The sequence below is a fragment of the Zingiber officinale genome, chromosome 2B, assembly GCF_018446385.1.
Source record: "Zingiber officinale cultivar Zhangliang chromosome 2B, Zo_v1.1, whole genome shotgun sequence".
NCBI lineage: Eukaryota > Viridiplantae > Streptophyta > Magnoliopsida > Zingiberales > Zingiberaceae > Zingiber > Zingiber officinale.
In genome coordinates, this window is record NC_055989.1 from 65,776,754 (window position 1) to 65,802,258 (window position 25,505).

Consider the following 25,505-nt stretch of genomic DNA (forward strand, 5'->3'; position numbering starts at 1 on the left):
TCATATATTCATTTTCATATTCATACCAATTAAAAGATTAAATATCTCTTATATTAATCATTTTTCCTTTTTTTCCGTTTAATATATATATATATATATATTCATTCCTTTTTTACCAAGGATATCTATTTGGGTCGCGGAGAAAATTGGAATAGTGTGAATAGAATGTAATCGGAGTGATTCATTCTCGGTGAATTGTTTGGACTTAAGAAAAGAATGGTCATTAATACTGTAGACAAAAGTGCACATTGAGCAAGGCAATTGGACCTACCCGACGAGGGCCGGTTAGCTTGTCGGACCGATCATCATTATACTCATTATAAATTAGATAAATCACTTCTAAACCTTAATTTAATTTTACTTAAAATCCATGTCCTTTTGAAGGAAAAAAAAAAATCCTCATCGTGCATCCATTTAAAATAAAGCATGAGTGAATCGGACTGAATAATATAAAAATATTAATATTTAAATTTAAATTTAAAAAAATAAATAAGATATTTAAATTCAATTTAAAATTTAAAAATATAAATAATTTTAGCTTAAAATAGAATTTGAGCTCGTTCGATTAAAATTGTTTGAATAAGAGTAAAATTGTTTGAACTTATTCGAGCATAATTAAATTATAATTTGAAATTATTTAAATTTAAATCTTAATTTCAGCATATTGAAATTAAAAGTATGTAAAAATAATCAAAGTTTTATTGTTCAACTCTTGAGCAGCTCATGAACAATTGAATAAATATCATGAGTTTGAATTGGTTAAAATTGATCGATAAATTAAAAAAACTCAAAATGATATGGAATTAAGCTTATCAATTTGTTTAATTCTCTTGATTATATATAGGAAAAAATACCTTTAGCTCCATTATATTTTCTATCAAACATCATTTTACCTTCCTATATTAAAAAAATAACACTTTGACTAAAGTCAAATGTGAAAATATTTGTAAAAAATAATTGTCCTTATTTTTTAATAGTTTTTTCTGATAATCTTAGGAGGAAAAAACATATTAAATTGAGATGGAAAATAATTAGATATATTTTCAGGGTTGACTATTTAAGTATTGATTAGTTGGATTGATGGTGTACATAAAGAGAAAAATATACATAAAAAGATTTTAAAAAAAATATAGAACCATCTAATGATAGTGTCATTCGTCACTCACTCGAATCTGTGGTTGATGTTGATTTGTCGATGCGTTCGCTCTTGGTGTCCTGCAAAGGAAAGATTATCAGCTGAAGGTTGGTGTTATCGGTAAGTAAATGAAATCGGGAAGTACACAAGACGAGCACTTAGAGTGCCCAGTATTCTTTGATTGCGCATCTCATTTAGAAAAAAAAATCATATAAATATATCATAACTGGGGATCAAATCGCAAGGACAAATCTAAGAACTATAAGCATAGATTAACAGTAGCTGACTCTTTCTTATTATCTCATAACCAAGATTTATTGATAACAAGCAGCATCTGAAGCCCATGGTATTTACATTATCACACAGACAACGCTAACACCTCACCGTAGGATTAGGGTTTGCTTTGTTACCAATGGATTCGATTAACAGTAGCTTACTCATCTAAGCTTATAAAAAGCTTCTTTGTTAGCCTGAATGAGGGTGTTGTTTGTCTTCCGCAATTCTATTAAAGAAACTAAGTCGATTTGGCCACGAGAAGCTCTCTAATTGTGAACTTGATTAAAAAAAAAAGTCATTTACTAAATAAAAGGTCCAAAGAGTGCCAAGCTAAAATCTTCCTGGTTTAGAACTAAGAATCATGCCTATTTGATAGTAACGCAAAACCAAAAAATCAAGTTGATCCAACTATAGGATGGTCTCCTATCGGAATTTGATCAAAACCAGTTGTTTATCAAAAAAAAAAAAAAACAACAAAAACACACTTCTAGTCTTCCAAAATCAAATGGAAAGCCATGCCACTTCTTAAAGTTTTGCAAAAGTTGTGGCAGATTGGGCTATGGAAAGTCTTTGATGATCAAACTTGGTCACTCTAAAGAAAATGTGTAGCCATTATGTTTTGAGTCGTGTTCCATATTGGCTATCGAACTCCAAATCAATTCCATTGTAGATAATAAAGAACCAAACTTCTACTACGCTTCCACCAAAGTTCATAGGAAGATCTCCAGTTGTGAACTTGAATGGAAATGATCGCATGGAAAAAACATTCAACACCACCCTAACAAGGTTTGCATTCATAATGTGTGAACACAACATTTGGTGAAATAGAGAAAGCAAACAATGTAGAGTACCAATTTAAATTGGAAGAGAATATTCGGAACTATAGACTCAAGTTTAAAGCATAATCCAAACAAAGCAAAGGAGAATAAAAATTGTCATCCTCGCTAATTCTATTCTTCTTCCTAGTTCATGACTAGTGTTTTAGACGAAACCCTCTTCATGCTCATACCAAATCTCAATTTAGATCTTATTGATCAATAAAGTTCAATTTCCAAAGTCCAACCAAAAAAAAACAAACAACTCGGTGTATGAAGTTTTCGCCAATGCGAGGTCATGAAGAAGGGTCTATTGTTGGTAGTCTTATTCTATTTTGCAAAGGTTTCCGAAACTCGAACTCGTGACCTCTAGATCATATGACAATAATTTTACCATTACACTAAGGTTTTCACCAAAGTCCAAGCAATTATCTAAAATATGAGGCTCTACGTACACAAGATCAATAGTTGGTAAATCTAAGTCCAAGTGATTATCCATATGACAAAGGTTAGCCAAGTCCAAATAACAATCCAATAGGTGACAATTTAGTTTGAAATATAGAAAATCAATATAAGCCCAATGAAAGTATATTGGGCAAGTCCATATGGTATTATTGTGTGATGCATACATATTGATGTTATTTAGGTGTAGATTTGGCCTAATCTTGTAATATTCATTGTATTGAATATCTTTTTTTTTCTAGTTTCTAATAGTCTATATTATGCATATATAATGCATTCAACATTCTTATAGTTCTCTTAGTCGAAGGTTCTCAAATTGTGTGACCATGATCTATATCATGTAAGTTCTCATTATAATTAAATCTAGTGAAAAGATCACCAAACTCCTCCTCCTCCTGAAGTTTGTTCTCTTCTTTAAATCATCTCTAACCTTTGCTTTCGTCTTAGTGTGCCATTCCTAATTTTCAGAAACACTATTTTATTGCCTCTGATACCACAGTGAGTAGGTTGCTGTCACCTTAATTCATATCTCGTTCATAACAGGCAAGTCATACTTGTTCGGTGCCAAATATCCGCAAGCCCATTGCACATTGCATCACTTTAACGAGCATTATTTGGAGAATCACAATCTGAGTCAAAATGAAACGTTATTGGAGAATATATTGCCACTTTTTCTATCATTAGTCCTCCAAGCACCCATGTATTTCCCATTAACAATGGGAGAAAGCATGGAAGAACCTTGTCCTCCACACTACAGTGCAAGTCATGCATAAAATCCTAAGGAATACGATCCCCCTGCTCCATCATATGAATCCTCTTTTCTTTCTCGCACGCCGTATATTCCAAGCATATCATAGATAGGATTTGCACCATCAGCACTGCATAATCAGCTGAATTTTTCATCTTCTTTTTTTTTTTTTTTGAAGATGAAACGAACTTCACCTATATTAACTAGTTACTTTTTTCATCTGACACTATTGCAGTTTCAGTGTCCCTTTCATAGCCTATCAAATGCCTATACGCATCTAATCACCATTAGCAAAAAAATAAACTACAGAGCAAAAGAGCCACTAACCTCGATTAGTTGTATCAGATCCAAATCTCTCATCCAAACCAGCGACATAAGGCTTTTTTGCCACCTTTTTGACTATTGTTATCCTGGCAGTGCCCAATGACACATCCCCATGCAATCATCTCCTTTATTCTTCATCACTACATTTGTTTATGAATCCGCAGAAGAAAAAAGGAGCCGGGTGGTGGGATTCTCCCTTGCACGGCGTGCGTCCTTCCTTCCATCTGACATCTCTCATTCAATTATTTGTGCATCATTTGGCCACCAGTTGTTTGGTGAATTCCACTGCCATAAACAATTGTCCCCAACCTTTTCCTCACCTGTTGACGTATGAGCGAGGAGATGCTGTTCTTCCTTCCTCGGAACTGACTCCCACGCCATGTGCAAAACCTCATTTACTGCAGCACTGATCTTGTCATTGTCCCAGAAGAAAAGAAAAATTCAGCTTGAGTTTGGCAGCCATGGGAGAGATAGAGATGAATAATTGGGGAATATATTTGATGGTTGTAGAATTGCCTACGTTGCAAGCTCCACGATGTGATCCTTCACCTCTGCATTTTAAAGAAATGGAAAAAAAACAAAATAAACAAGAGAATCTGAGCCTATTGCCTCAAGAATAAGAATAGTCGGCTTCACAATGCACATTAAATATGTGAATCTTCATCATTATATTCATTAAGTTTTGGCTGTATATGTGGCCACCTATATCCTTTCCATGGAGTAAGAATTAAATGTATGAACTGTTCTTATAGTTTTAGGGTTAATTATATGCAGCAGTATTCCATACCTTGTATACGAGTATACTTGTGATATGTGTGTAAATATATAAAGATACTTGTGATTATATATGTGGATAAATAATCAATTATACACGTGTGTGTGTGTGTGCATCCATCCACGATTAGATATATGAATAATTAATTCATAGCCAAACTTTGACTTGCTTTCTACATCTTATTATGCTCGGCAAATCAGCCACAAAGTCTTTGATTTAATAAAGAAACATAAAGGCGAATGCATTTTTTCTAAAGTTGAGATAATTATTCCTTATAAAGGCACATCTTCACCAAATATAATAATCTAACTGTAAAGAAGAAAACTAACACTCTGTCTATCATTGATTGAGGTTGTAAACAATTAAATGTCACATGCAGGCAAATCTTAAGCTTGCTCATAGAAGAGATAGTCCATTAACATATCTTCATATGTGCAAAGTAATAAATAATTCAAGATTACGGTGTATATATGTATGAAACATAGCTCACATTCAATTTGCATATTATAAAAGTGATCAGTTTGGTTGCAATGATAAGTACCACAGGAAGAATAGATAGATCAAAATCTTATATGTGCTGATCCCATGAATTAAATTTTTGTATTCACGATAAGGATTTTGTTAAAATAGTGAGGAAGTGTTCATCCATAATTATTGAAAAACAGACTGGATCAATCGGTCTGATACTCTGATCAGAAAAAAAAAAAAAAAACCTGGGTCATGGACTAGTCTAGTTCTTTAAATGGATTGGTTCCACATGCGAACCGATTCAACAAGGACCTGCTTTTTAAAAATGAAAAAATTTAGTCAGTTTGATAAAAATTGATCAAGTTTTTCCACTTACCACAAGAATCTTTGAAATACTCTTTCATCAACTTTGTCAGATAAACAAACTTCTATCAGCATCGTATCCGCAGGTTCTGCTCATGTAGAATGAACAAATCTTACATGCATTTATCCAATCTCTCTCACTGTTTTCATGTGCTGGAATTGATTGATGTCTCTCTTCTCAGATAAACTCAAATGTGACAGAATATAAGGGAAATCAAAGAATGGCACAATAATCCAGAATATGCTAATTGACCGCCCTCATATGTCGACACAAGTTGCAATCACATTTTCACTTATTTTCCATTTGAAGAACCTTTTTATTTTTTGGGCATTTAATGACCCAATCACACTCGACAAGTCTCCTTGTCGAATTGGGTGGTGGTTTCTTTTTTTTTTTTCTTTTCTTTTTTAATCTCTAGTCTCCTAGTCATGCCTCGAGAGAACTCGACGTGATGATCATTGTGGACAGATTAGATCTACCTTTGATCGCTTTGTCACTTCTTAGATGAAGACCTTCACTCTGCCATAAACTCATGGCTTTTTCATCAGCTTCTCTTTGACAATAAACTCTTTAGCTTTTCTCCACCTGTTCAAGGTCATGCATTAGAATATTGACATTACTTGTGTGAATTTTTTGACATTAAAGTTGGCAACAAAGGAAGGGGAATCACACAGTTACTTTGAAATTTCATTGGGTGGGAGTCGATAAATCATCCCAAATCTTAAGCATGCAAGGGTACTGAAATTGAAAGGGATAGACACAGAACTTGTTGGCAGAATGGTGAGAGAAAGTAAAGGAACACAAAGGGACTTCAAAATATTATCCATGTAACACATCATTGAAATGGATAAAATTATTTATTAAACATAGGAACTTTAGATGAGTAACATGTATTTTAAGGATGGCCAACAATGGGAATGAAATTCAAACCAATCCCTGAGAACTTATCAGCCAACAAATTGAAATTGTCATAAATTGAATCCACACTTTGCCCTGTGGCAACTTCTCATAAGGCAAACAATCACTTTGTGGCCTATAAAATATAGATCAATACCACAAGGAAGAACCCCACTTTGGAAGCATTTGAAGACCAAGTTATAAACTTCCTATTACTTGGAACACTCATAACCCCACTTTAATTTAGCTTATCTAAGATTCTCTCCACCTCAACCCCTCTAACTAGAAAAGCCACCTTGTATTTTAGTCATGTTCCACCTTAACCCTTTCAGCTAATGCTAATCCAACATCTGTTCACCTCAGGCAAGATGCTTACCAACTTTTATCCACATTGACTGAACACCAAGCAGTTCGATTGAACCCCACCCAAATCTCCGTCCACTCATACATGAGCTTCGAATAGTTCAGTCAAATATATCACTATCATTTCTATCGTAATTGTGAGTTTGTAATTTCAACCACAACAAGCACCTTAAAAACAGAGCATGCTGCCCTCGAAATTTTTCAGGCATGAAGTGCAGACAACCTTAATAGACCTGAATTTAGAACCACACACACACTTCATACTCAATTCCTAAACCACACTCCTTGAAGTGAAGACATTTGCGCTGGTGCCACTTTGTCAAAAGAGAATAACTAATTTCAAACGAAAATATATATTTATTCTTTCTCAAGGGATTCCCAAGAGCAAACAAAATGCTAAATTCCAACAGTTAGGTGCTTACTTGCTCCAGGAGCTCACACCTACCTCCATTCCATGTATCATTGATCACCAATCACTGTTACAGGAGGATCCAGATCTAAAGATTTTATTCACCATGCCACTAACCCTTACAAAATTCAATATCCCACATTCATCTCAATCCAAATTATCCTCCTTAACATTGCACTAGTCTCAGATTCCAGGACCATCATTACCCTCTCTATCTATATAAGACTCTAATCCCTCCATTGGCATTACCACCATCAAGCCTCTTTTGCTCAACTTCAATCCGAGTCCCGCAACCCATCAATCAATCATGTCGAGAGACCCGCTCGTGGTTGGCAACATTGTTGGGGATGTCTTGGACCCGTTTGTCAGGTCAGCCTCACTTAGGGTGATCTACAACGGGAAGGAGTTGACCAATGGGTCCGAGCTCAAACCTTCGGCAGTGGCAAACCAGCCAAGGGTTGAGATGAGGGGACGTGACTCTAGGACATACTATACTCTTGTAAGTGACATGTTTAGCTTGATTTGGTTTGGTTGCATGAGCCTCAATCTATCAGCTCAATTGGAGCAAGTGGGTCAAGATGCAAAGTTGTTTGTCCATTTGTAGCAGTCAAAGAATCTTCTTCTAGGTCTTGGATTAACTGTTGAAGCCTTTTGTGCAATCTTTGAATTGACAAGGCTGCTCGACTTGATAGGTTTCTCTTGGAGTTACATGTGTAGGCAGAATTCAACGCTAATCCTATGAATAGGCTCCGTAGGAAATCCTATAGTGGTGTTTTTCTTGGCCGTAAGATTAGGTCCATATTTAATTATGAAAATTGATGATTTATCATTGTTAATTAATCATTAACAGTTAAACTAAATTCCAATAGCATAAGAAATCCTGAGGGACAGTTTTCCTATGCTTTCACTATTGTAAATCTTGATTTGCATCACGTAAACATGGCATAAGATTTGTTGCATGTTTATAGAATGCCAATTAAAACATCAATAGATTCAAGTATTCTTGATGTTTGTTGACCATAATGATATGTTTAGGTGATGGTGGATCCTGATTCTCCCAGCCCCAGCAATCCAACCAAGAGGGAGTACCTCCATTGGTAAGTTCACCTTGCCTGAAAAAATGGTTGAAATTTATTTCATTGTCTTGAAATCGAACCAGTAGATCCAACTAGAACAGCTGTGAATAATGGAACATCCAGTTGAACTAGCTAAAGGGTCAGTTCAATGGGACTATCTCGCCCTGGTTTGATATTCCCAACATTGGTATATGATCCCTGGGATCTAACGGCCTTCCATCTTAAATGTCCTTGTAGGTTGGTGACTGACATCCCAGAAACATCAAATGCCACTTATGGTGAGGAAACCACATTGAACTAGGTTATAAACTTCTTTTGACTATGGATTCTTTTGTGAAGCGTAAAAGTTTTTCGTTGTAGGAAATGAGATTGTGGCATATGAGAGTCCCCGGCCAACTGCCGGGATCCATCGGTTTGTGTTTGTGGTATTCCGACAATCCATCCGACAAACAATTTATGCACCAGGATGGAGGCCAAACTTCAACACAAGGGACTTTGCAGCTGCGTATAGCCTCGGTGATCCTGTGGCTGCCATGTTCTTCAACTGCCAAAGGGAGAATGGATGTGGAGGAAGAAGGTAAGTATATAGATTTTAGATCTTGACTGTTCATCAATTGGATATGCCCAAGATTAAAGGGAACAGGTTGCCGTAGCCAAAATACTCTCTTGATTATCAACTTTTTCACCAACAACTTACAAAATATTTTATATCAAAAATAGAGCAAAAAATGACCTAAATAAAATTTTATAACAGTCAAGAAATGAAATTGAAACAATTTGATAAGCAACATGTGATATTAGAATTGTATCAAAGTGAACCTAGATGATACCGACAAAATCAAATATACTAAATTATGATCAAATAAATATTCAATCCATCAACTTGTTTGCACAACTTGAACAATGGTTCGAGAGGGATCTCAATTGGGTATTTTCAAATAAGAAGGTCCGAACTTGAATTTTTTTTTTCATTAGTAGAGGCTCAATTTGACTACTTATGCATACTAAAATGAATTTATCAAACATCTTGTGTACAACTAAAATCAAGCTTCTCAATCAATACAAAATGTAAGCAATTAAGCCCATGCAGAAACAAGAAACATAAATATATGCATTGGACTATGGGGTATATTTCTTAAAGGGAGAAAAAAAAACAACTCCACTTTATACCTTTTGCCTCCAGAAGTGATTCCTAATCCAAAATCTTGTTTAAACAAACACGCTGGTCTTGTGGTCCAGCCAATTACAAGAACAACTAGAAAAAGAATCTATCACTGTCTTTTTTTCAAGAAAGAATAACAATCAATGGTTGTATCTCTTACACGGTTTTTTTATTAATCAATAGGTACCAAGCTGTCAATGGCTGGATGTAGTGAGCTTTTCATCCAATTGCAATTGTTTCCAGAGGATAGATGAAGGGGGGCCCCATTGCAGCCATGCAAAATGAGCCATACATATGTATTTTCTCATTACATATAAAATACTATGCATCACGATGTGCCCTTATATAAAATACTAAATACTTTGTACGAGTGTGTTAACTTCTCTACTTGATCAATTGTGTATCTGTAATTGAATGAAGAAATCAAGTGCCGACTCTGAGCATAATTAGTGCTACTTGGCATCTGCAGAGTTTAAGACCTATTTTACCTAAAGAACAGATGCGATTTATGTGAGGACGGGCATGAGAATCGAGGTAAGATTAGTAAGGTTCTTTTGTTCATCCAGATGGAAGACACCGTGGAATGGACTTCAAACCCCCTCACTCACTTCAAGCCCTTCTTACTTCACCTTCTCTTTTCACCCTTTTCCCTCCTATCTTTTTCCTTTCTTTCCTCCCGCATCCTTCAAGGTACTTAAACCACAGTTCAAAAATTAACAAATCACACACTTGAATTCACACTATCATGGGATTACTTATACCACAGTCCAAATAATGTGAAATGCTCTAATAGATAAAGGCGTGAATATTGGATGATCATGTGATATATGATGTTGGTACTTAATAATATGCTTTGATATGTTCGTTATGCAATATACTAATTTTCAGTGTAATATTGAACATATGATCATGATTCTATGTGCTTGCTTCTTGAGTATAACTCACTCAAAGTCTTCGTCAAGGGGGCTTGTGTTCATTCTTCCTCTTTTCTTGCAAAGAAAAAACTCATTCAGGGTTTTCCATATCATTTAGAACCCAAATCGATTCAGTTCCAATTATATGGCCCAACATTGCACTGCCATGGACCTTTAGTCAAATCGACGTAACTAATGCTAAATATTTAATTGTCATTATGATGAAACAGTGTAGCAAACATGGAATCAGTTCAATCACTTAATTGCCACTAAATGAATAATTAATCTCTGTTAATGACAAGACGACCCCCGCATTAATGTCCAAATGCTATGCTCATATAAGAAGTCCGAGGTGCCACTGGAGATTAAAGACGACCTCACAGATACAAAGGGCTGTTGGAACATTAAATTCACAAGGGGAGTGAGTTATGACATCAAACATTGAATGCATTTGATCCATCATGACCAAAGAATGAGGCACAGCTCCATTTATTAATTGGAGTTGCTGGCGTGGATTTTCAGAAGCCTCACCCCACCACACTAATTTGTTATGCCTTGCTTAGTTTATTTTTTTAGGATAGTGCTAAATGGTCAGAATTTGACCAGTTAGAATACATTTTATAAATTATTATTAAAAATATTTTAATAATATCATATTTATATATTAATTACATACATGTATTACAATTCATTTCTAACTGGCCAGATTCTAGCTAACAAGATTTACTGATTTTTTTAGCATTTTATCATAGAACACGGCTAGCTTTTCCAACTACCAGAAGAATGCACCATACTTTGGTATTACCTTTGGTATTATCAAAGAGCGCATTCATTTTCTAAAATACCCCTCTGCCCAACTCTCATAGCGCAACCCATTTTCAGGCCAAACCGCTGTTTGCCTGCCCAATAAGTGTGAAACCATTTCTGACGTGTTTGAAGTTCTCTATCGCCATACCTATTCCGCCATCATGATGGTAGAGATTGGCATCGCCTCTGAAGTCGCCTGTCATGACCAAAAGTGCTTAATGACCCTAAACAACTTAAAATCTAAAAAAAAAAAAAGGTATACAGACTCAAGGGACTAATTCAGGTGAACACTTTTGGTTAAAAAGTTCTTGATAAAAGACTTAACGATTTGGTTTCTTGTCGCAAGTCGGTTATGTTCAGGTGGCAAAACAAAGTTTAACGCTTTCAAATGGGCAGAGACTAAAGGAGTTTTTTGGAAATTCATTGCACCGTTTGGTAAATACCAATGTAAACAGGAAGTGGGACAGAGTGGGCCTTATTGGTGTTGGTTTCTTGTCACAATTTATGGTCATTCTCCAGTCTACTGTCCACTTTAAATGCATAGGACTGCCCTCCTATTAATGGGGTTGGATGAAATTCACTTTAAGAACCCTATTTACTCACCACGCGCCCCCTTGCATGATCCCATCAGTCTTAACACGAGATGTCTCTCCGAGATTATCGTTCACTCATCCTATATATTGCAGACTACATGTATGAAGACATAAAAGTTGATTGATAAAGCTTAACGAGGAGACAGGAAGGAGGAAGTAAAGCTTAACGAGAAGACAGAAAAGAGGAGGTACCAGTATCAAACAGGCGGCTATGGAACACACGGAGCTTTCTCTTGGCCAGCCTCAGTCAATCTCGACTGAGGAAACAGATCCAATTTCCACGACGAAGAGGAAGCAACAATCTATATGGAGTAATCCAGTGAACCAGAGTGGTAACATTGACCTCCAGCTCGATGATCCCCTGCCACTAGATTGGGAGCAATGCTTAGATTTGGAAGTGAGCAATAAACCTCTCGCATTTATCTAATGCAATATGACAGTATCATCTAAATTTATGCTTTATTTAAATCATGCTGTGGCAGTCAGGAAACATGTATTACCTGAACAGGAGGACCATGAAAAAAAGATGGATGAGGCCAAAAGAGCGAAGCATGGACTTGGATCTTAACATCTCAGTGTTTCCATTCTCAGAAGGAAAGACAACATACACAGCTCAGGAAATGAAGAAGCAATGCAGTTCAAGTAGCAACATGGTGGCATTAGTCTGTGTTCATTGCCATCTTCTCGTCATGATGTTCAAATCTTCACCACACTGTCCAAATTGCAACTACCTGCACTCGCTGCCATTGCAAGATGTGTCTCATCATAATCTAGAGGCTGCAAAGCCATTGGAAACTCTGAACCTCCTTCATTAATTGTGTTAAAGATGTGAGTTGAGCATTTAGGTTGGTAGAAAAATATAATAGGTAGTGGTTTGAAGCCAATGCGATAGAATGAAATCAAATAATCAAATGCTTGTTGATGGGGCATCTTTTCATTAAATGAAGAGGAGGTGTACCTTGTGATATGAAAAGCTTCGACTGTACTATCATAAAATGATATAAATGCTGTTTGGTTTCTGTTGATGGACAATGAATGCCACATTCTATTCCCTTTTCCCCCTGCTTCCGCACAAAAACTTTCTAGAGTTTGGAACACCATCCTATGCTGATACGCATAGGATATTTATTTGAAGGATGGTGCTAAATGGTAGGATTGTGCTAAATGACTAGAATCTGCCAGCTAAAATAGATTTTTCTCTAAATTTTAGAGTCATTATTAAGTGTGTCCAAGTAATATCATATTTTATAAATCAATAATATCTTTTTCCATCTATTTCATATTTAATTTTTAAAATTTATCTCTTTATATTGTTGAATATAAGTGAATGGAGAAGAAGTGGAAGTGGAAGTGGAAGAGGAAAGAGGTTCCATTGTGAATGGGACTTTAGTCCCACATTGGGAGTTTCATGACATGATGGTTGATTTATATTGATTCACATGTATTGAGGATGTGAACAAATGCACGGGAAGAGACTCTCTCTCACGTGTGGGTGCACAGAGGGTGTAAATCCAGAGCCCGGATTATATTGAACCATGTTAACTCGTGTGCGGGCACGACTTGCGCGCGCCTAATCCCGTACCGGTCGGGACAAAATTCGCCCAAATAGAACAAACAACATTTTGCTTCTGTGTAACAAATGCATTAAGTTTGAGATTAATGCAGAATCTAAACGTTCGAGTAATACAGAGGCTGCGATCACAGGCAGAGAACACACACGCAAGAAGCAAACAAAAGCTCCCCGCCTCATTCCCCTCCTCTGTCGTGCTACTCCTGCTCAGCAGAGTGCTCGTGATAGCGATCGGGTGTCACTCAGTTCGACGAAAAAGAAACTACGACTCTCGCAGGCCTCAGTCAGCTCGTACGGTCAGTCTATCTACCCTTTGCTTGGCTGACCTGCCCGCTCGGCCGATCCGCCCTCCTCTTGACCGATCTACCCTCTGTTTGGCCGACCTGCCGCTTGGTCGATCCGTCCTCCGCTTGACCGATCTACCCTCTGCGTGGCTGACTTGCCTGCTCAGCCAATCCACCCGCTCGGCAACACAAATCTGCCCTCTGCTTGGTCGACCTGCCCTCTTAGCCAATCCGTGCACTCGGCAACACAGATCTGCTCTCTGCTTGGCTGACCTGCCCTCTGCTTGGCCGATCCGCCCTCTCGGCCGATTCGCCCCCTCGGTCGATCCGCCCGCTCGGCAACACAGACTAGCGGCTTAGCCGATCTTCCTGCTCAGCAATTCTTCAGCTCGTAGCAGAAACCAGCCCCTGAGATTATCCGCTCAGGTCATCTCAATTGTAAGTTGAATTTAATTCAGCGCAGTTTAAATTCAACTAATACCCTGTATATCTCCGGTGACAGATTATTTGTATTCAACAATCTTGAAACAGATTCAATTCTGTTGAGATGGCCACAGAACGGAATGTTGAGATGCAACAGACTCAACACATGCATGCCCCCTCCGCCCCGATTGGAACTGTGTCAATCAACTACGGGGAAAAGCCAGAGAAGTTCAGTGGACTGAACTTCAAGAGGTGGCAGCAGAAGATGCTCTTCTACCTGACCACGCTCAACCTGGCTCGGTTCTTGACCGAGGACCCTCCCAAGCGTGCTGAGGATGCTGATGCGCAAACCATCAGTACAGTGGAGGCATGGACTCATTCTGAGTTCCTCTGCTGAAACTACATCCTCAACTGCCTTGTCGACTCGTTGTACGCTGTGTATAGCATGAAGAGAACGACTAAGGAGCTGTGGGAGTCCCTGGACAAGAAATACAAGACGGAGGATGCAGGGGCAAAGAAGTTCATCGTGGGATGATTCCTAGACTACAAGATGGTTAACTCCAAGACGATGATCAGCCAAGTCCCAGGAGCTTCAGGTGATCTTGCGGTGATCTTGCGAGATTCACTTGAAGGGGTGGTTCTGAGTGAAACCTTCCAGGTGGCTGCTATCATTGAAAAGTTGTCTCCTATAAGCGGAAGGAGATGAATGTGGAGGAACTCATTGTTCGACTTCGCATCGAAGAAGACGACAAGAGTTCAGAGAGAAAGCTGTTCTCTCAGGCTACTGTGAAAGACAACATGGTCGAGCACGGTCAAAGCTCGAAACGGAAGAACCCTAAGTCTTCCAAGATGGGACCCAGAGGAGGCATCAGCAAGAAGTTCTTTGGGAAGTACTTCAACTGTGACAAAGTGGATCACAAATCTTCGGAGTGCAGAAAGCCGAAGAAGCAAGAGGCCAACCTGAACGAGGGACCAGAAATGGACGACCTCTGCGTTGTGGTCTCTGAGTTGAACATGATCGGTTCAAACCCGCAGCAATGGTGGATCGATACTGGAGCCACCAGACATGTCTGCTGCAATAAGGAGCAGCTCCACAACTTTGAAGAAGTCACTGGAGACAAGCTGCTCATGGGGAACTTAGCAACCTCGGACATCATGGGCCAAGGAAAGGTGGTGCTGAAGATGACCTCGAGCAAGGACCTTACTCTGAACAATGTGTTGTATGTTCCGGCGATTCGGAAGAATCTAGTGTCCGGATCACTGCTAAGCAAGCATGGCTTCCGCATTGTCTTTGAGTCGGACAGAGTTGTATTGCCCAAGAATGGAGTGTTTGTAGGAAGGGGCTATGTATCTGATGGGTTGTTTAAGCTCAATGTAATGACGATTAGGCCTAAGATAAATAACACTGAAAGCTCTTCCACTTATATGCTTGAGTCTTCGTGTTTGTGGCATGATAGATTAGGACATGTTAACTATGATGTATTGTGTAGATTAATTAATATGCAAAGCATACCTACATTCCACCTTCACCCAAAACACAAGTGTGAGATTTGTGTTGAAGTGAAAATGACAAGGTCATCCTTTCAACATATTGAAAGAAGTAACGAACCACTTGACCTAATCCACACTGATGTATGCGACCTAAAAGGTACGCCAACACGTGGTGGTAATAAATACTTCATCACTTTTATAAATGATAACACAAAATATTGTTATGTGTATCTTCTCAAAAGTAAGGATGAAGTTATAGAGAAATTTGTTCTCTATAAGAATGAGGTTGAAAACCAACTTACTAGAAAAATTAAGATGGTTCGAAGTGATCGAGGCGGTGAATATGTATCACCATTTGCTGAGTTGTGTACTGAACAGCCACGAAACAACAGCTCCTTATACTCCTTAGCAAAATGGAGTTGCTGAGTGAAAGAATTGAACTCTAAAGGAGATGATGAATGTCCTTTCTATTGAGCTCTGGATTGCCAGAGTCCATGTGAGGCGAAGCTGTATTAACAACTAATTACCTTTTAAATAAGGTGCTCCAGAAGAAAATAGATAAGAGCCCTTATGAGTTGTGGAATGGAAGACAACTGTCCTACAAATATTTACGAATATGGGGGTCTCTTGCCAAAGTGTTGGTGCCTAATCCAAAAAGAATTAAGATAGGACTAAAGATTGTTGATTGCATATTTATTGGATATACACGAAACAACACTGCGTATAGATTTTGTGTATATAAGTCACACATACCGGAGATACACAAAAACTCGATAATCGAATCGAGAAATGCCTCGTTCTTCTAGCATGTGTTTCCGTATAAGACCCGAGAGGATGCGAGCTCCTCAAAACGGGCAAATGAAACACAAGGCGAAAAAGAAGATGATGATGAGGAACCTATGGAGGTTGAGCCTAGACGGAGCAAAAGAGTTTGAGTAGAAAAATCCTATGGATCGGATTTTATCACTTTCGTGTTGGAGAGTGAGCCCCGAAGTTACTAAGAAGGTGTAGGCTCTTCTAATAGACCTCACTGGAGAGAGGCAATTGCATCTGAGATAGAATCTATCTTGCAAAATCACACTTGGGAACTTGTGGATCTTCCTTCGGGAAGTAAACCACTAGGTTGCAAGTAGATTTTTAAGAAGAAAATGAAACCAAATGGCACAATTGATAAGTATAAGGTCAGATTGGTAATCAAAGGATACCGACAACGAGAAGGCCTTGATTACTTTGATACGTATTCTCCGGTGTCGAGAATAACTTCCATTAGAGTACTGTTGGCTATCGCCGCTCTATGGAATCTCAAAATACATCAAATGGATGTAAAGACTGTCTTTCTAAATGGGGATTTAGAAGAGAAGATCTACATGAAGCAACCTGAGAGGTTTTCTACGCCAGGACAGAAAAACAAGGTTTGTAGATTAGTGAAGTCATTATATGGCTTGAAACAAGCACCAAAGTAGTGACATGAAAAATTTGATAATGCCATGAAGAAATGTGGATTCAAGATCAATGAATGTAATAAATGTGTCTACATGAAAGCCACAGAGAGTGACTATATCATCTTGTGTCTCTATGTAGACGACATACTTATCATTGGAAGTAATGATAAGATAATAAAATCCACAAAAGGTATGTTGAGCTCAAGATTTGATATGAAAGGCATAGGCCTAGCTGATGTGATTCTAGGAATCAAAATTCTTATAACAACAAAAGGACTTGTTCTTAGTCAATCTCATTACGTGAACAAATTCTTGAGAAATTCACTAAGAGTGATACTGCGTTGGCACGAATGTCGATAGATACAAGTCAACATCTATCGAAAAATCGAGGTAAAAGTATCTCTCAGGTAGAGTACTCTCGAGTGATTGGAAGTCTGATGTACTTGATGAGTTGTACACGACCAGACTTGGCCTACACAGTAAGCAAACTGAGTAGATACACGAGTAATCCCGGTGTTGAGCACTGGAAAGGGATAACAAGAGTACTGAGGTACTTGAGGCATACTCATGAATATGGACTGTACTATACAAGATATCCTGCTGTGATCAAAGGATACAGCGATACAAGTTAGATATCTGATATAAAAGACTCTAAGTCTACGAGTGGATATGTCTTCACTTTAGCAGGTGCAGTCATTTCCTGGAAACTTCTAAGCAAACCGCAATAACCAGATTCATGATGGAATCTGAGTTTGTAACTCTTGACAAATGTGATGAAGAGGCTGAATGGCTACGACAATTCTTAGAAGAAATTCCACGATGACCGAAACCTGTGTCGGCGATTTGCATATATTGCGATAGTCAATCAGCAATTGATCGGGCACAGAGCCATCTGTATAATGGTAAGTCCAGACATATATATCGTAGACATAATACCATTAGACAACTACTCTCATCGGGAGTTATCACGGTTGACTATGTGAAGTCGAAGGATAACCTAGCGGATCCGCTAACGAAAGGGTTAAATCGAGAGTTAGTTGCAAGCTCATCACGAGAAATGGGATTGATGTCGTTGTCAGCGATCAGTGCAGAGGACACCCAACCTATGCTGACTGGAGATCCCAAGAACTATGTTCAAAGGGACAACTAATCTGCACTAACTAGACACATTGTGGGGATAGCCCAATGAAACAATGACTAGACGAGGGTAAACCGATGGGCTTTTAATGATCAAGAAGAGTATATGACAACTCTTGAGGGATCACCTATGTGAAAAAGAAGTGGGGCCGCTTCGAAAAGAATTAGAGGCACAATTCTTAGAACTTCTCACAGAACCAGGCGTGTTCATGGCCAAGAACGAACACACCCATGAGAACTGAGTTGTATCAGGGAGAGTCTTGGGTGAGATTTGTCACTGCTTACATAGACGGCAGTATAGTTCAAGGACATTGTGTCTACTATCAGCCAGTAAGTAACCAGATCTTCACAAGGGAAGTTTCAAAGGGTAAAACCTACCTATCCTATACTTGACTCAACTGTTGAATGCTATCACATACCCTATCTCCATTCATGTGGGGGATTGTTGAATATAAGTGAATGGAGAAGAGGTGGAAGAGGAAAGAGGCTCCATTGTGAATGGGACTTTAGTTCCACATTGGGAGTTTCATGGCATGATGGTTGGTTTATATTGATTCACATGTATTGAGAATGTAAACAAATGTACGGGAAGAGACTCTCTCTCATGCATGGGTGCACAGGGGTGCAAATCCAGAGCCTGGATTGCACTGGACCATGTTGACTCGTGTGTGGGCACGACCTGCGCGCGCCGAATGCTGGACCGGTCGGGACAAAATTCACCCAAGTAGAACAACCAACGTTTTGCCATGTAAACATTTTGTTTCTGTGTAACAGATGCATTAAGTTTGAGATTACGAGTAATAATGAGTGAAACAGTAGACGTTTCACTGCTCGGCTAGTAATGGTCATTAATCGACCATTAACGCTGTCGTTGATCTGAGCTCCTATATAAGGAGGCTGCGATCACAGGCAGAGTACACACACGCAAGAAGCAAGCAGAAGCTCCCCGCCTCATTCCCCTCCCCTGTCGTGCTACTCCTGCTCAGCAAAGTGCCCGTGATAGCGATCGGGTGCCATTCGCCGTGACCACCAGTGCTTGGTGGGGATCACTGTCAAACCGTTGTATCTTGGGAAGCAAACGACCCGAGTAAGCCTCGAAGCACAGCTGGAGGTGGGGGCGAATCTGTTTCAAGGAAACTGCAACTCTTGCAGGCCTCGGTCAGCTCGTCCGGTCAGTCTCTCTGCCCTCTGCTTGGCCGACCTGCCCGCTCGGTCAATCCACCCTCCGCTTGACCAATCTACCCTCTGCTTGGCCGACCTGCTCGCTCGACCGATCCGTCCTCCGCTTGACCGATCTACCCTCTGCGTGGCCGACCTGCCCGCACAGCCGATCCACCCGCTCGGCAACACAGATCTGCCCTCTGCTTGGCCGACCTGCCCTCTTGGCCGATCCGCCCACTCGGCAACACAGATCTGTTGCAACACAGATCTGCCCTCTGCTTGGCCGACCTACCCTCTACTTGGCCGACCTGCCCTCTCGCCCGATCCACCCGCTCGGCAACACAGACTAGCGGCTCAGTTGATCTTCTTGCTCAGCAATTCTTCAGCTCGTAGCAGAAACCAACTCCTGCTGGCAGCCTAAGATTATCCGCTCAGGTCATATCAACTGTAAGTTGAATTTAATTCAGAGCAGTTTAAATTCAACTAATACCCTGTATATCTCCGACAACAGATTATTTGTATCCAACATCTATATCAATGATTAATTACATTTTTAAAATACCATGCATTGATTAAACACCTTACATTCATTTTCTAGCTGGTCTGACCATTGAGATTTATCCTTATCTGAAAGCATGTGCGTCTTCCAATGTCATCTACTTCCAAATACGACTCAGCTAGTGGATAAGTTTCACCCACCAAAATTTTTCATTGATGTTGCATCATGTTACAGACTAGAAAAAAAATCAATTCTAAAATTGAATTTAAATATAATTAGTAACAATGTAAAGTGCACAAAATTCTGTGCACATATTACCAATATGAGATAACTATTCCTGAAAACTTAAAGTGGATATCTATCAATAAATCGTTCTTGGACCTGAAGAAACTAGATCACTAACAGTGTTCGCTAGATCAACAATTTCCTGGTTGGATTCAATGGATTGTCTTCGGAAACACTACATGTAATGGGAGTAAAAAGTCATTAACTATGCACCCAAGTGATCTGAAAATTTACAGTATCTTACCTCAAAAGGCCATAGCTGGTCCCCAGGCTTCCAAGGAATTATGTGAAGATGAGTCTGCAGCAGGCATAGATTAAAGAAGGTAGCATACAGCCACTGGTATTTGAAACCATCTCCTGAACTTAAATTCACTACTAACATGAAATATTACTTGACCTGCTCTAATCCATCGTTGACAAGCAAATTGAATGAATCTGCAAATTACAGATTGCATATAACTCTTCTACCAAATACTGATGAAAGGTGCTTTAATAGAGTGCATTACAACTCATTGTTTTTTCACAAAAATTGACAAATAGAAGTTGAATAGTGTGTATCACAATGATGAATTGTTCAGGGCAACTGGTTTCAAGGTAAATGGTCTATTGAGATGCTAGAAGCTTTATATGACATTTGATGCAAATAAACCTTCAAGAGATAATAAATGACCAAACAGATATATAAAAGATACACAGAAGCATGGCTACATAAAAGCACATCAAACATTGTCAATAATTTTTTTAAAAAAAATGATGGAAACATTCATATCCGAAAGGAAAAAACTAAAATATTACCCAATCAGGCTGAGGTGCTTTAGAAATCTTGTACGCAAGTATTGGCATGGATCTCTTGGCAGATTCAAATTTCAGAAATTTTAATGAAAAATCAAACAGCACGGCATCCAGCATCAAGGAAAAGTATGATGAATCATATCAGCTTCCAACTTACCAAGCTCATTTCAATATCTCAAATTAGTTGTTAAAAGTTACGAGGAACTTTGGCATAGATACCATTAATTCACGAGTTATTTTCATGTTTTGTCTAGACAAAAATGACACCAGTTGAACAATTAATGATATTCTTTGATATATGAAAAGACAGACACAGGTTCTAGATGTTAAATAGAATACACACAGACTTTATTTCTTCTCTGTGGTTTGTATGAATATGAATCTCCAAGGACAGTGGCAGCATGGCAGGTATTCAATCAGCACTAGCCATTGAGCATGCATGCGAATCAATAAACTGTAACAATTTGATGTGTTTTAGATTTCGTTTTTGTTCATTGGAATGGTGAAAATTCTTGTTTTCAACCAAGGATGCCTATCATCCGAAAATCAATGAGAGAAGAAGCAAAATAATTAATGCATAAACAAAGAATATCAAACAAAATCACATACCTATTTTTCACATTCATGAGCCCATAATCTACATGATTTCATGGCCAACTACTGTCAGGGGTGACAACTCTAAAGAGCTTCAATTCTAATAAACCTGACACACTGTAAGAAACAAGAAAAGAAACATCCAAAAACAGCTGAGCAGTCCTTGTCAATCTCAAGGACAGTGACCAACAAGAAATCCAAGCTAAAAAACAAAAATGAAGTATCCATAGACATTTGAGGCTGAGTACTTCGTTGAGGAAACAGAAAAAGAAAATCATGAACCAATGCCTCAAGATCTGATTCACCAAGATAAACATGGTTAGTATTAGCCCTTAGAGACAATTATGAGATAATTGACAAGGGAACTTTTGCATCATATTTTATGCCTAAAAGATAAAGTTTATGGTCATTATATTTACTTTAAATCTGTGCTAGATGAATAAGTATAATAATATCCTAGGGCAGTAGGTTCTAGTCTACAACATATCAATTGGTTGAATTGATAGTGGGAGGTTGTATATATATATATATATATATAACACTACTCTTAATTATTTCTAGTCAAGTATTAATATACAAGGACAATATTAATGCGTTGAGAGTAGCATATAGGTCAATTGATAATTTATTCTCACAAGTCGTGGAGATAAGATATCAAGTTGATACATGGGTATATATTAGAGAAAATGTACTGAATTGACCCGTCATGAAAATACCATAGTGACTATTGGTATGAATAATCCTTAGACATGAAATCACTACGATTCTCTACCTAAGGAGTTGTGTACTTTGATATCGGCAAACATCACCTGTAACAAGGTGGACTATAAAGTCAATCACTGGGTATGCAATAAGTTATGCTGAGGAATGTGAGTGATGTAGATGAGATCTATCCTTCCATATGACAAAAGTGATATCTGTGGGTCCCTTGATTAAGTAGGACACAAGAATGCATGGTCATGCTCAAATTAGCCAATATGAGATATTAAGCTTATTTGATTGAGTGTGTTTACTTAGAGAATAAAAAACACAAAGATTGATAAGAGGATGACATGACTCATGCCTCATGGATCAATTTAGATATTAAGGATGCAATGACGCATTGCTAGATGTCACTCATTACATATGTATCTAAAATGATTTTAGAGATATTGTCAACGTTACGAGAACATATTGGATCATACACAAAGAACATGTTGATTTAGAGATGAGTTTATTTTAATTTGACTAAAATATGATGAACCCTAAAATTATTGGGTTAAGTGTAATCCGAATTAGACTCATTGAGTTAGAGTCAAATGAATCCAATCATTGGATGAGTCTAATCCGAATTAGACCATTGGATTAAACTTAACCACTAAAGAGAATTAATATCCATTAATAGAGATTAATAGAGCATTAATGAAAAGGAAACCAAAAGACAAAAACCTTTTTATATTCATTAGATGAGTACAAAAGTTATTTGCAATGCATTTTCGTGTGAATCATTCTAGTCTTCTTCTTCTTCTTCTTCTTCTTCTTCTTCTTCTCTTGGTCGAACCATCCAAGTTGCTAGTACACCGAAGGTGGTTCTTCTTCGAAACTGAGTTCGAGCGATGAACATGGAACGTGTTCATGTAGATACCGAAGAGGCGTGGTCATTCAGATCGTGCTAAGATCTTTCGAATCAAAGTTGCTGCCAGAATTGTACCATTCACACAACAAAGGTAGTTGACCCTATCCGAAAGTGCGCGAGTTAGAGAGCTAGGATATGGCAGTTTTGCTGGAATGTGGATTTCGCTTCGCTCTGCAAAACAGACGACGTCAGTGCCGAGCCAGGGAAAGGGTCCCGGCGTTAGCCCTCCGACGCTCAAGTCAGTCACCGAAATACGGAGAAGAAGTGAAGCAACAGTAGAATTATGCGTAAAAAGTATCATGCGTACCTCCGCCGGTGATGGACCCCCTTTATATAGAGCTCTGGTGGACGACGTGCACGTTCCTCGAAGAGTGGGCACATTCTCTAATATGTGCGTGGCCACGTTCTCCAACATGTTCGTGGCCACGCCCCCACACGTTCCAACATGCACAATCCTCCTGTCCTGCTGCTTGTCCGAACGGGTCAGCCGCTCGGCACCAGGACTCCTCCGCTCGGTCGGCTTCGGCTACTCTTCTGTGTGATGATTCCGAGCAATGACTTGTCCCTCTTGATCGGACAAGCTCTTCCATACCCGGTGTCTTAATATTTCCTAGAGCACTCGGTGTCGAGAGATACCACCGCCTTACCCCGAGTCGGACGAATGATCCGCTCGGACGAATCTCCTGCCGACCGGACACTGGTTCATCCGATTGGCCAATGTAGCCACCTTCCGCTCTTCTGAGTTCTAGTGTTTACCGCCTTGACTTTGACCTCCACGGTGTGTCAGGTGGGCTCCTTCTTATCGCCGCATCAGTAGTCATTCTATCAAACTTTGTATATTGTATTCATATGGATCTATGGAGGGATCGATTTTTCCACTGTGTTTATATATTATTTTTCGCAAAAGATCCATGGTATCAGAGTCACTTGTGAATGCATATACATCGTTTTAGTTATGTTTCATACGTGATATAGATAACGAACATATGTTTATTATGATTTGCATGATGAGTGTTTTTGTCGAACATGAAATAGTTTGTGTTGATCAAACTAAAGGATTGTAGCATCTTCATACGTAATATGACTGTGTGCTATAGTCTAATTTCATTTGACAAATCTTCCATGTCCTACGATTTTCATAACGATTTTCATAATAGTTGATGCAGTTGCGTTAATATGTTGAGAACAGATTGTGAAATAACTCATGAACTGTTGTGAACAAATTGTACAATATTTGTTGTAAGCATGCATCAATCTATTATGAGGGAGGTCTCAGGTTATTCTTTATGAACTGTGAGCAACAACTCATTCAATGAGTTAATAAAAATTTAGCAAGACCGCCGTAAGATTGTGGCTCATAAATATTGTTAAGAATCATAATAAAAGTATGTTATAGTGCATGGTTAAGATCTATTACGAATAATGTATGTCATGGTGTATGGTTATGACCCCTTTACCCAATGTGATTGGATTGTGTGTGTGTACATGTATTAATTAATAATACAACCTACGAGCCATGCCTCTCACCTTTTATACTTTTAGTTGTAAAAAATTAGACAACCCTCGAATGTAACTCGAGGTTTCTTTAAATTTGTAATGAACAATTAAGAATAGTACTAATCTATTAGACGACGATGGAAAGGGAGGAGACCAATAACACACGATAACCAAGGAAGCACTTGGAGAAGATCCAATTCCCTAGGTTGACCTTTCGATCTTCTCATTAGCTTGAAAAGATTGTAGTAGACGGGTCATAACCATGTCACGTTTCTAATTATGCATATATATTGATATGTGTCATGCTTGTATGTGATGTATGTTTAATTAGTCGTTTTATCATAATTAGGTCAATTTCATATGTTTATCAAAGTTTAATACTCACTATTACCTTGATCAATTGTAGACATGCATGCCAAAGAAAAGTGACTCAATTTATCTTGGCAGAGTACGACAGAATAATTATGATGTCCAAATATTGAACTTTGGATGCGACTTAACTAAGTTATCTCAATTAGCTTGAGAACATAGAGACATATCCCATACATTAGGCAAACGAACAAATAGTCTTGTTCACCTAACTATCTAAGAGTTGCATATGTTGTAATTGGTAAATATTGCCTACCTAAATTATACAAGTCTTGGACGATTAGCCAAAGCTAACTCAAGATGAGGTATAATATAAATCTTGTTCCACTTGAATGTCATTGGGTTTGGAGCTAGTAGTGTGGGTAAACTCCGGTTGCCTACATTCATTACTTACTCCTACCAAGCTTTACAGTTCAATGGGAGAATCATTTAATTAAAGGTCTAATTAAATGATTTAAATATGATACTTATTTCTATATTTCATATTATAGATCACCATATCATTAAATACGTCAAATACTCTCTTTATGTGATCTATCCTTGATAAGGACAAGCTCCATGAAACTAATTTCCTGGGTTGGTACAGAAATATGAGAATTGTTCTCAAGCAAAAAAGAAAACTGTATGTCCTAGAGCAACCCATTCTTGAACCACCCGCCACTACTATTACTCGTGCTTATAAGAAGCATCAAGATGATGCATTAGATGTGTCATGTCTTATACTTGCCACCATGAACTCTAAGCTTCAGAAGCAACAT

The 25,505-nt window shown here is 38.4% G+C and overlaps 3 protein-coding genes across 19 annotated transcripts in view; 2 read left to right on the forward strand and 1 right to left on the reverse strand.

The window, feature by feature from the left end:
- Positions 1–1,049: 1,049 nt before the first annotated feature.
- LOC122045748 overlaps positions 1,050–25,505 on the reverse strand; it is a 33,924-nt gene continuing 9,468 nt past the window's right edge. Inside the window, exons 2-9 of one of the 16 annotated variants that reach the window (XR_006130098.1) lie at positions 20,125–20,315; positions 12,089–12,328; positions 11,781–11,955; positions 5,380–5,952; positions 4,281–4,311; positions 4,081–4,166; positions 3,764–3,984; positions 1,050–1,215 (exon numbers count right to left, since the gene is read on the reverse strand). Coding sequence is in view for 1 of the 16 variants with exons in the window: in XM_042606103.1 (XP_042462037.1) it covers positions 19,957–20,055; positions 20,125–20,178; positions 20,278–20,315 (191 nt within the window). In the remaining 15 variants the exon portion in view is untranslated. The other 15 variants (XR_006130094.1, XR_006130096.1, XR_006130097.1 and 12 more) reach the window with 15 other exon arrangements.
- LOC122045746 (protein FLOWERING LOCUS T-like) lies at positions 7,273–9,751 on the forward strand. 2 transcript variants are annotated; one of them, XM_042606100.1, is made up of 5 exons: positions 7,273–7,535; positions 8,072–8,133; positions 8,350–8,390; positions 8,473–8,689; positions 9,458–9,751. In XM_042606100.1, exons 1-5 carry the CDS (start codon positions 7,344–7,346, stop codon positions 9,483–9,485), a joined length of 540 nt encoding a protein of 179 aa, XP_042462034.1. In that variant the 5' UTR covers positions 7,273–7,343; the 3' UTR covers positions 9,486–9,751. The 2 variants fall into 2 exon arrangements, with proteins under 2 accessions (XP_042462034.1, XP_042462035.1); XM_042606101.1 differs by lacking the exon at positions 9,458–9,751 and having other exon boundaries at positions 8,473–8,693.
- Positions 11,800–12,478, forward strand: LOC122045747. Its single transcript, XM_042606102.1, has 2 exons — positions 11,800–11,985; positions 12,071–12,478. Exons 1-2 carry the CDS (start codon positions 11,800–11,802, stop codon positions 12,401–12,403), a joined length of 519 nt encoding a protein of 172 aa, XP_042462036.1. The 3' UTR covers positions 12,404–12,478.